Source organism: Rosa chinensis, chromosome 1, assembly GCF_002994745.2.
Source record: "Rosa chinensis cultivar Old Blush chromosome 1, RchiOBHm-V2, whole genome shotgun sequence".
Taxonomy (NCBI): domain Eukaryota; kingdom Viridiplantae; phylum Streptophyta; class Magnoliopsida; order Rosales; family Rosaceae; genus Rosa; species Rosa chinensis.
In genome coordinates this window covers 9,038,649-9,050,289 of record NC_037088.1, presented here as the reverse complement: position 1 = coordinate 9,050,289, position 11,641 = coordinate 9,038,649, and the positions used below count along the sequence as shown (strand labels likewise).

The window sequence follows — 11,641 nt, the reverse complement described above, 5'->3', positions numbered from 1 at the left end:
GTGAGTTACTTATTTGGGTTCTATTGACCAGGGTGATCCTGATTTTCATATATGAAGTGTTGGGTAACATTCTTTATGATTTTGTCACAATGTGACTTGTATTGTTTCTTTTCATAAAAGAATGTTGGTTTGTTTTATGGAATCATAGTATGAGTTTCTTTTTCTCTAATTGAAAGGGTTTCCTTATTTTCGCATGAGTTGTGTGGGTTTTTGTAATTGAGTTTACTCATACAAGTTTTCATAAGCTTACCGGATTTGTTGTGTGACAACCCAATGCAATATTCTGCAAGTCAGGGTAATCGTGGCTGATGCAAAGATATGATAGTTACAGCTTTACGGTAGGAAGCCAATTTTGTGACCGTTGTTAAGATTTTCGCTATGTAGTAAGCTTTGAGGAGCATTTATTTATTATTTTGTGATGCAATTTAATTCCTAAACTTGTGTAATGTAATATATGACTCTATAGAGTGAGTCTGTATTGACATTGTGGGTTCATGGCATCAGTATGTACTTGGTTTAAAAGGAAAAACGTTTTCTAGGTATTTTTTATTGAAGGCAAAACCATCATGTCTGTATAATTGTGAGAATTATCTTGATTTGTAATTTGTTTAAAAATCGGGGCTTGACGTAAAACCTCATTCCTCTATACTTGGTTGCGGTTGATTGGAGCTACCAAAAGAACTGAGTGATGACCATTCAGTGAATTGGTTTTGATTAGAACTTTTCGAGAATTTTGGTGTAATCATTGGCTTATAAGAATGACCTCCGAAGGATTAAAATGTCTTGCAAATAGTACGGCTATGCACACTATTCTTTGAAATAGGCAACTTTTTTTTTTTTTTTTTTAAAGATGTTTTACACACACTCCTCTGTGACCACTATGACAGTGTTATCAAACCGTATCCAAAGTCGTGCAATGATCTAGTTTTCTTTGCCCAATCATACCACATTTACCATCATAGAGGCTTTCTATGCTCCTTGGGCTGGAATGACCCTTCTGAGTTTTAGAGATATTTGAGCCAACGGATATCACTACCAAAAAAAAAAAAAGGAATGAATTCATTTGCATCACATCTTTTGATTATAATCGTAAATGCATCTTAGAGAAACTTATGTGTCTCTCTAGCGGGCTATATGCTACTACTATTCGAGCTACTGAATCCAATAATATTATAAGAGATGATCTCTTGGGTTCGCACACATATTGGCTTTGGCACGACAAATTAGGTCATTCTAGTCGTGATATGATGATCCATATACTTAGGGCTTTACACAGACATTCTTTCTTTCGATCTACATGAAGCAAGAATTGTAAGACGATTCATCAAACCACAAAACGTGGTTATGTACTTCATTTAACCGCCACCGCTAGCCACTTGCTAGCTCGGCCGTGACTCTCTATCGACCTCATCCTGCTTCTCGCATTGCTTGTGGTGCCCTAGTCATGAATTATGCCTCTTCGGCCCAATTCACTTCCTCATTGGTTATCGCCAAGACCCGTAACTCGTTCTTTGAAAGCCTGTTCCTTAGAAAAATTAAATTTTTGACCATTCTATATATGCAAAGGATTCAAAAGACTCTATCCCATTCTTACAAAGAATCTAAGGGAGTATTTGTGAACCTATTCAACTAAACCATTTAGATACTTTATGGTGTTGGTTGATGCGTCGACAGGTTGGTCACACTCTTGTCCACCCGCAACACTTCTTATACAAAACTGCTAGCCCAGATCATTTGATTACAGGCTCACTATCCAGATTATCCGATTAAGTCAATCCTAATCGATAATGCTGGAGAGTTTACATCAAAAAATTTTGATGACTTTACATGTTCATTGGGATTGACGTTGAACACTCGGTTCCTCATGTTCATACCTAAAATGGTTTTGCGGAAGCCGCCATTAAAAATTACAAATGGTTGCTCAAACGTTGGTTATGCGCTCCAACCTTCCAATTTCCGCATAGGGCTATGCAATTTTGCAAGTTGCTATACTCATTCGTTTGAGGCCTACTACCGCTCAGCCTTTTTTTGTGTCACAATTGGTGACTGGGTATAAGCCTGACATCTTGCATTTACGCATATTTGCTTGCGAGGTTTATGTACTAATGCACCACCACAATGTTCCAAAATGGGATCTCAATGAAGAATGGGTATATATGACAAGTGTTATCTTTACCGCAAGATTTGCGGATTGTCACTTTAATGAAACAATCTTCCCATCTTTAGGGGGAGATAAGAATGTCAACGATGTGAATTGTCATGGTCTGTCCCCATTTTGTCTCATTTCAATCTCCGAACTACATAGTCCAAAGTTGAAGTGCAGTGAATTATCGATCTTCATAATGTAGTAGATTCATTGCCTGATGCATTTCCTGACATAGTTAAAGTGGTTAGACAACATATACTTGTTGCAAACATGCCTGCAAGGACAGATGTCCCACGACAAGACGTAGCGCTGCCCTTGATGGTGGCATGGAGGCCAATGAGGCCACAAAGTTGTACTTATTTGTCTACAACCCACCGCCAGTTAGTCATTTTATGTGTGACAATTGGTGACTAGGTATGAGCAAGATGTCTTGTACTTATTTTTCATCAACATTGCATGACGTCACATTTGGACGTCACAAGGAGAAGTGTTGTAGGAGACCTAGATTTGGTGTGACTAGTCCAAATAGGAATATGATACCTTATATAATAGGAAAAGTAGATTTAATGATAGATTTCTTATCTCTTTTTGGAATAGAATTACTTATAATAATATGTATTCTTTGTACTCTTGCCCCTCTATATAAATGGGCCTATTATCAATGAATTGAAGAAACACAATTCTCTCTCAAATTCTCACAAGTCACAACAGTAATCTATTTTTTAATTTTTTTATTATTTAAAAATCATGTTCATGTCTGAGTTCGGAAAGGGAAGCGCCACAAGGCTTCCCTCTTTTAATTTGCACTCCCAAATATATCTGCTGGAGGAATTCAAAATAACACGATTGTAATGGCTGGAAAATTGTTTTTCTACGTACATGACAACTGCTATTCTCGCACTGAGTTTGTCATTCTTCACCTCAAAATCAATATATTATTATTTTCAATGCAACATGATAACGAAAGGGGAGTAGGAATAGCATTGCCATTTCTGAAAGTCATTGACAATAATTAGATTACATCTTCATTGATCATCAAGTCAATGTCCATTTTTTGTCCTCTTATAGTGTTTCATATCAAAGAAGCGCTTAGATTACCAGATTCTGGACACAATCTTCCTAGCCTCTTCTTTTGTGAGATCCACAAGACTTTCCGAGAATTAGTGTATCTGGCTTGTTCAAATTTTAAACCTTGTCTAGTTTTTCTTTCCCATTAGGCTTTAATTTGTCACGCAAGGAATAGATTTTAGAGTTATGATGTTTGTCTGGTTTTTTAACTTCATTATTTTCATGAATTATTAGGGTTATAACGTTTGAAAGAGGAAAGACTAATTAATTGCATTTATCTACATTGCGCCACTTTATATGATTCACAAACACATTATTTCCAAACTCGACTTACTACTAAACTTCATCCTCTTCTTCCTACTATAGTTTAACAGCGCCAAAATTCTCTCCATGAATTCATGACATGTTTAATGGTTGGTATTCTCTGCGTAAGTGCTTGTTTCACTTCAATGTGGATCGACGAAGCACCAATGTGGTAAGTGGTAACACATTAATTTATCAGAAAGTCCTCTGGAATTAATTTTTCAGTTTTTCTCATGCATAGAAGGACAGCCTCTCGCTTAAATTCTCGCATTCCAACCTATAGAACATATCTACCTGTAGAAAATGTAAATTTGAAAACGTAAACGATCCACTACTTCTAGTTTGTATAAACAAATGAATGAGAGTTCGGGGAAAAAAAAATTACCTGGAGATGTAAATTATAGAAGACCCTCCCTCTAGAGGACTCAAAGGAAGAAGCATTTAGTATTTCAAGCCCATCCTCCTCCAGACTCTGCAAAATCCGAGATACGAAATTGTGGGAGGACTTAATTGTGGATATTTGAATTGCAACTTCACCATCACTAAGACGAGTTGTTGAAACAGCAGATAATGAGCTCCGACTCCTCCAAGCTGTGCTTTTTACTTTCTTTTCCTCTTGTAATATTACATTTTCTTGCGTAGAAATTTTCGATAAAAGCTCATCTCTTTTTTGAATTAGTCCCTCCACTTGCTGCTGGAGCTCTGGAATGTATTTCAGCACCCGCGAAACTGTGTCTGGAATGCTTAATCTTTTCTGTATTAGAAAAATATTTGTGAAGTGTTAGCAGGATTCAGTTCTTACCAAGTTACTAGAAAAATAATACGACCAAATTAAACTGTGTGTATGTAATGCTCTAAAACCATACCTTTAGGCTTCTTTTTTACATGTTTAAGAAACACTAGTTAATTTGAGGGTGTAGGAAAGAAATCTATTCATACCGCATGATCTGCGGGAACGAGTGAACGTAGTGATGAGTACAAGTTGTTGATCTTCTTGTGGCGGTCACGCTCACTAGCATTGTGGTTAAGCTTCTTATCCACTGAAGAAATGTTGGACTCGCCGTTGATTGCAGTAGAGTGATCAAGCTGATCAAACTGTGGCTGCAGAGTTGTAGGAAAATGAGGAAGCGATGATTCTGCTGAGAAATAATTGTTGTGGTCATGACTTATGGGATGATCCTCCAAAGGCCATCCAATTGTTGAAAACAGAGGAGGAGATAAAGCCAACATGATGAGATTTGAGATTAATTAGTTTGCTGAATTGAATTGAAATGCTGGGACTGATTTGCTTTAAAAATTTAGTAGATCATAGCATTCATATATATACAAACAGCCGTCATTTTCATGTTTCACCTCAGCATCATTAAGTTATTCAAAGCTGATGGAGTCCATACACTTATACTAGTAGTAAAAACCTGTCGGTCTTAAAACAATCAAAATTTTCATTACAATGAGATGGTTACGAAAATGACTTGCCAACTTCCCCAGTGTGTGTGTGCTCGTGTCTGTTGTTTCCATAGATCTATGTGGCTTAATTATTGTTTATAAAACGGATTTGCAGATCGAGTTGGCAAAAATGGCTCGCGTGGTTTTGTATGATCATTTGAACAACCTCTCCATTTAAACCTTAGTCCGCAAGACCTAAATTAATTGATCAAGTACTTGTCATGCATTTTCTGTTGGTTGAGAATTTTGCACAGAAATTAAATATATCTTAAACCCTAAAAGCAGTCAAAGCATGCAACTACTAGCTAAACAGGCGGCGAATGTCTGTGTGAAAAACAATTCGTACAGATATGCGAATGAAATGACAAGAATTTATATAAATAATTGTAAAGTGAATGGGCAACAACATTCCGATTAATGTATCATGGTAATGGATCAAGCAAGGCAGGCAATGACAATTTGGGTGCCAAGGGGGTGGAAGTGCAGATAGCGTGTGTTGTGTACAAAATACACGAGTTTGGGAGGGCAGGAAATCCTCTGTCCCCAAATGAGATGGGGATAGGTGTCCCTCTTCACTGATTGGTTGATATAGATTAAAAAATTATTATCTTAAACTTTTGTTTAATTTTTTAATCTTTATATTCATTTTTTAATCCTTGTTAACCAATTAGAATGAAGGGACAGGGTGGGGATAGGGAAATGGAGACAGAAGATTTCGGTCCGGGAGGGAGAGACTTGATCACTGATTCCACGTGCCTAAGCTCTGTTTCTGATGGAGACCTCATCTCTCTTATTTCATGATTCCACGTGCCTAAGCTATGTTTCTGATGGAGACCTCATCTCTCTTATTTCATTACATTAATTCATGGTTTCCTTCCAAAGCTTATCAACCAATTAGCAAACTAATTATATATTGTTATAAACTAGAGAAAAATATAGAGATAGAAGAGAGAAACAGAGTATGGAGGAGGTAGAAGTGTATATTTCATTCTCATTAGACCCCTTTATATAGGACTAGTGTTTACATCATAAGGACATAACTAATGAGTATTTACAGTGGACAACCACATTTATATAATATTTATAACACTCCCCCTTAGATGTCCACCACTAAATGATATGGTGTTGGACGCGCTTAATGTTGCCTCGTCAAAAACCTTGCCAGGTAACAAAAACCCAGTGGGACAAAAACAACCCTGGTCGAAGGAGAAAAAGAGTACAACGCGTATATGTCCTAGGTAGCATAATTTTGAATGCTCCCCCTGATAAGAATTTCCCCCTGATTGTTGCAAGCTTCAGTCATGTATGTAATAAAATACATACACCATGTATATTAGATATGGTGTGTCGATCACATAGGTGAGACCATGTGTGCTTTGCATAAAGAGGACTCATCATGAATTGCAATTCCTGCAAAAGTTAGGGCATTATCAATAAAACTATGATATTCTTAATGAATCTTACCTGAGTAGAACCAATTTCATATGCTCAAATTATAGATAAAGATATTAGTTAAAGAATAACAATATAAATGAACAACAACTGACACATTTACCTTTATCCGAGCATTGAAATTCAAGTATGGCATACTTAGCCATAAATATCAATTAGTGTAATTGATAATTTCATATAGGCTCAATATGAGCTCTAGATAAATTCATAACTTCGCGAAAGTTAGAATATGTTGCAACATTATGAGTATGATTCGAATTCGATTTCTTAGTCTTGTCATAGTACTCATTGAGGCAATAAGTCACTTTGACCATAATTGAATGAGTATGTATGAGCTTTAGACTTTTGATTCCATGAATGAGCTTTAAACTCATTCATTAATGGACTTGCCTTTGGCAATATGAATCGGTCAAAGATTTGATTAAGCAATATGCTTATAATGACACATAGGGTTTGGGGATTTGCTTTTAGCAATTTTCCTTTAAGATCTTCATATTAGCCAAGACAACATGCCATAAGTCTCTCGTCAATATAACACTATACTTATAGAAAAGTTGTTGCTTGGAGAAGAATGATAAGGCCATGTCTCTATAAAGAGACTTGTGTCATAGTGATTTTAATTCACTAGAATGAACATCCTCTTGTATTTTAGGGGTTATAAAGTCTAAATATATCATCACGTTTACAATATTCAAATTCATTGGAATTGCCTCTTTCCAATTTGGCCAACAGTATGATTTGTCGACACAATGAAACGTGGTAGTATATAGCCCTTGATGATATTTAGTTGCAACTGCAGATGAGATATCATCAATGATCATCAATTAGAGATCTATCACACATTCAAAATATATGCATGCATTAGCTATAATAAGCTTATTCATATCCGGTACCCATGCCTCTTTTAGGCATTTGTTGTCTCTCAAGGACAAATTAATTAAAGAATGTGGATCTTTGTATAACCTCATAATGAGTGTTATAGGGCTTGTATAATCTTCCCTTATAGGGAGATTAAAACATTGGACTTGGTGGATATATCCCACATAATGCACGCCGTTACAATAGTGTTTCCTCCCCCTAACGGCGGGAAGACCATCTAGTTTGACCATTCGCAAAATATGCGTGCAAAAAATTTGGATTGGAAATCCATTGGTGGGTGGCGAGCCCAAACCAATTTTTAGGTCAAGAAGATAATGAATTGAGATTTTTTCTCAAAATTAAAATGAGATATGGTAGATAAAATCTCACACCAATTCACATTTTTTATGAACGATATTTCTCCCCCTAATGGCGGGAGGATTGTCTCATTATATTGACAACTCGCAACTATGCGATAAATTATAATGCCCTTATTAGGAAGGTATGCAACTGTTGTTATATTATACAACAATGTAAAGTATGTATGTAGATGAGTCTACATGACATAGTAGATAAAATAAAGACACATTGGTCACGCCAAAATAATTTTTATTTGGCTCAATGAAATTTTTAATTCATGATATAGTATACAGTAGTATACTCATAGTTGATTAATACAACATAAAGTAGGTGGAAATTTCATCACCAATATATGTAGTGGTGTTCCATATATGTAACATAATATGAGCTTAGTTGGAGTCGGCCATTAATCAAGATCTGCAGCTCTTGAGATGATTGTTACCTTAGCTTTTGGAAGCATCAATTGTGAAAAATTATCAACGATTGCAATGGATCATATCCATAGTTGCATTATATGTTTGCAAGACAACTCTGTTTGTCATTATATTTATCATGAACATTTATGGTTCAAATTGAATTTATTAATGAACACGTGGTTCATTTATTGTTTGACACTGAAAAATGTCAAAATTATATACTCAAATTTGAGTCTGGGACAGTTGTTCATATGGGTATAAGCATATACTCCAATAATAATAGATTTAGGGACCATAGCCCTCATACTCAAAATATTTGATTTGAGTCTTCACAATTAGAAGCATGTTCTAAAAGTGGAGTGAACAGAGGCTCACATGTACTCATAAAGAGAAGGGACAAAGGTCCTGACATAATTGGAGATCAAGAAACAAGAGGTTTCGATCTATTTGATTATATAACAATCAGTGGAGGAATTTTAAGTCCTCATATAATTGGATCAAGAAACATGTAGTTTCGATCTCATTAGAAATTGACAACTTTATGTCAAATTATCAGATAAGACAATAAGAGGAAATCAAAATGAAGTTGTCAAACTCATGAAAATACATACCTCAATTTTGTGTGAAAATATAATTGATATTGTTGATACCAATATGTGAGTACCATATGCCAAAAATAGAGGGGTACTCATTTAGAGTCAATAATTGATACATGCATTAATATAACATTATAACAAAATAATCAAAAATCCGTTGTAGTGTAGTTGGTTAAGATATTTGGTTCTCACCCAAAAAGACCTGGGTTCAAGTCCCAGTGATGGAAAAATAATTTTGTTATTTTTTCACAAACGACATAATCATATGAGATAGATATGACAAAAATAATCATAAGACATCATGATCGAATAAAATAAATAACTATGATAAGTATCAAATTGTAAAAGTAAAATGATAATTGGAATGGTCTACTCATTTCATTTCATAACCCCTTTATATAGGGAGAGAATTACAATGGAAAGAACAATTACAATAATGACATTAACTACTGATTGGTTCGTAATCCATACTGATTGATGTTAATTGGTAATTACTTGATTCCCTCTCCGTCAATCACTTTGACGAAGGCACACAATATGTTTTTCCTTTAACACTCCCCCTTGTGCCAAGTCAAAGACGAAATGGTGCATGAGTTGTTGCCTCACTAAAAACCTTGCCAAGTAACAATAAAAACCCTGTGGGACAAAAATACACCTTGGTCGAAGGAAAAGAGCACAACGCACCTTTTACATTTGAGTATGACGTGTGTGTTAGACTCCCCATGACGTCTACACCCCCCCTGATACTTACATTAATCTAGGGAGCTTGGAAAGTCTTCGCATTCCTATGCTTTTCACATGTTTCTCAAATGTGTCCTTAGGCAATGATTTGGTGAACAAATCTGCCACATTCTCCTCAGACCTTACTTGATTCATTTGAATCTTGAGGAGAGTCTGTTGTTGCTGATTGTAGGATAACTTTGGCGATATGTGTTTTGTGTTATCACCCTTAATATAACCTAGTTTCATCTGCTCGATGCAAGCTGCATTGTGTTTGTAAATGCAAGTAGGCTCTTTACACTATGCCAAAAAAGCAATCAGACGACAGAGGAGATCTGTCGTCTGATTAAAAAAATTTCTGTTGTCTAGTACGGTGCCGTCTCTTGGGGCATCAGACGACAGATTTCCTCTGTCGTCTTATTTATCAGACGACAGAAGGTTTTCAAGTCATCTGTTGTCTGTTAGAGAATTCAGACAACAGTTATCTGTTATTTATAATGACTTACAACAACAGTTTTCTGTTGTTTGTTTCGTATTCTAATAACAATTAACTGTTATTTAAACTACCAACACAAAACAATTATTTGTTGTTGTACATTCATTTAAGATACAATTATATGTTGTTGTTTTTGTCTTGTGTCAACGAAAATTTATATATTTTTGTCGTTGTTTTTATTGTAAGGCCACAGTTTTCTGTTGTTTGAGTGGGAAAATAACTAACAGTTAACTGTTAGTTAAACTACTAACACAAAACAATTATTTGTTGTTGTACATTCATTTAAAATACAATTATATGTCGTTGTTTTTATTTTGAGTCAACAGAAGTTTATATATTTTTGTCTTTGTTTTGATTGTGAGACCACAATTTTCTGTTGTTTGAGTGGGAATATAACAATAAATTTTTCCTAAATTTTGTTGTTCTTAAGTAGCTCCAACAACATATTTTGACTTTGATTTAGTGGTTGCATGGTATTTCAAATGTCACATTTATATTCCTATTAGGCAAAATGCCCGCGCGGTGCTGCGGGTATACTATTGATATGGTTGAATTTACATCGAAATTACGTTATAGATACATTAGATATAGTAAAACTACATTATACATTGTTCTACTTGTCTCAAAAATCTGGTGCCTTTACCATACGAATCTGGATTAGCAGCGACATCATAAAAGGAATGGATGCTGCCACTATCTTGGTTTCCAGCCCAAAACTGGTTTTGGAAGTTGTCCTTTGCTCCAGCAGACATATCCTAGCATGAAATTGAAAAACCATTACCAAAAAATAAAAAATTCAAAGGCACTCAATGAAACACTTTTCTTCTCTCAAGCAAATGCATTTCGTTTGGTTACTTTGTCTAAGCCGGTAGAATGAATCTTCTGGAAAAGCTTTTCACTTTTGGTAGCAAAAGTAGCGAGGGAAATTGTACATTTGATTAAAAAATGTTGCTCTTTGGTTTATGAAGTGACAAAATGTTCTGTATGCATATATATAGACCAGTACAAAATAATTTACTCTTCACACACTCATTCTCAATTTACACTATTCTAAGTAAACAAAAAGCATTAGTCAAAAAAAGTTCAATGCAATTACATCAGTTCATGGAGATGAGATGAATGACTTAAATAGATACTTTTTTTCACAATGAGAACTAAGATTGATGAAAAGACAAAGCAAGCAATACATTAACTAAAGATAACAGGAAAAGAAACTATCCATACCTTCAGGCTGGGATTGGACACCTGCTTCTGATATCATATATATAGTAGAGTAGTCCTTAAGCACCGCAGTCAGCAAACCTGTACACTGCAGTGGAAAAAACTTAAGATGATGTATAATGGGTCTATGGTTCAGAGACTATTGCAGTACATTTGTCTTAATCTATTTTTTTTTTGTCCTTTTCATCTGATGCACTTGCAAGAAAATTGAAAGGCTGAGAAATAAAAAAATAAAAGGAGTGTTTGACCAGGTTGCAAGACCAAGTAAGGTCATTTTAAATTGCAAGACCGATTTAGTTTAATCAATCCGTTTCAGTGACTCATGAAAAGAAATTCAAACAAATGTAACTAATCACAATACAAAAGCAAATGGCTAAGTCCAAGCAAATGTAACTACTGATTCATCTGCTGATTTATTTATCAAGAAATAGAATTAAAAAAAAACAAAGGAAATACAATTGATAACTGCATATTGAGAGGGTATATATCCAAAACAGCATTGTAAATTTGTAATCCCAACAAAATGAATTTCAGCCAGATTATGACTGCAGTATCACTG

The 11,641-nt window shown here is 35.1% G+C and overlaps 1 protein-coding gene and 1 non-coding gene across 2 annotated transcripts; one reads left to right on the top strand and one right to left on the bottom strand.

Annotated features, from left to right (window-relative positions):
* Window positions 1-3,748: 3,748 nt before the first annotated feature.
* On the bottom strand, window positions 3,749-4,753 carry LOC112186770 (transcription factor ORG2). The gene is made up of 3 exons (XM_024325286.2): window positions 4,457-4,753; window positions 3,903-4,271; window positions 3,749-3,811 (listed from the first exon to the last, which is right to left on the bottom strand). Exons 1-3 carry the CDS (start codon window positions 4,745-4,747, stop codon window positions 3,749-3,751), a joined length of 723 nt encoding a protein of 240 aa, XP_024181054.1. The 5' UTR covers window positions 4,748-4,753.
* A 4,045-nt stretch (window positions 4,754-8,798) lies between these two features.
* On the top strand, window positions 8,799-8,872 carry TRNAE-CUC. Its single transcript has one exon. It is a non-coding gene; the product is annotated as a tRNA-Glu (tRNA).
* Window positions 8,873-11,641: the final 2,769 nt, after the last annotated feature.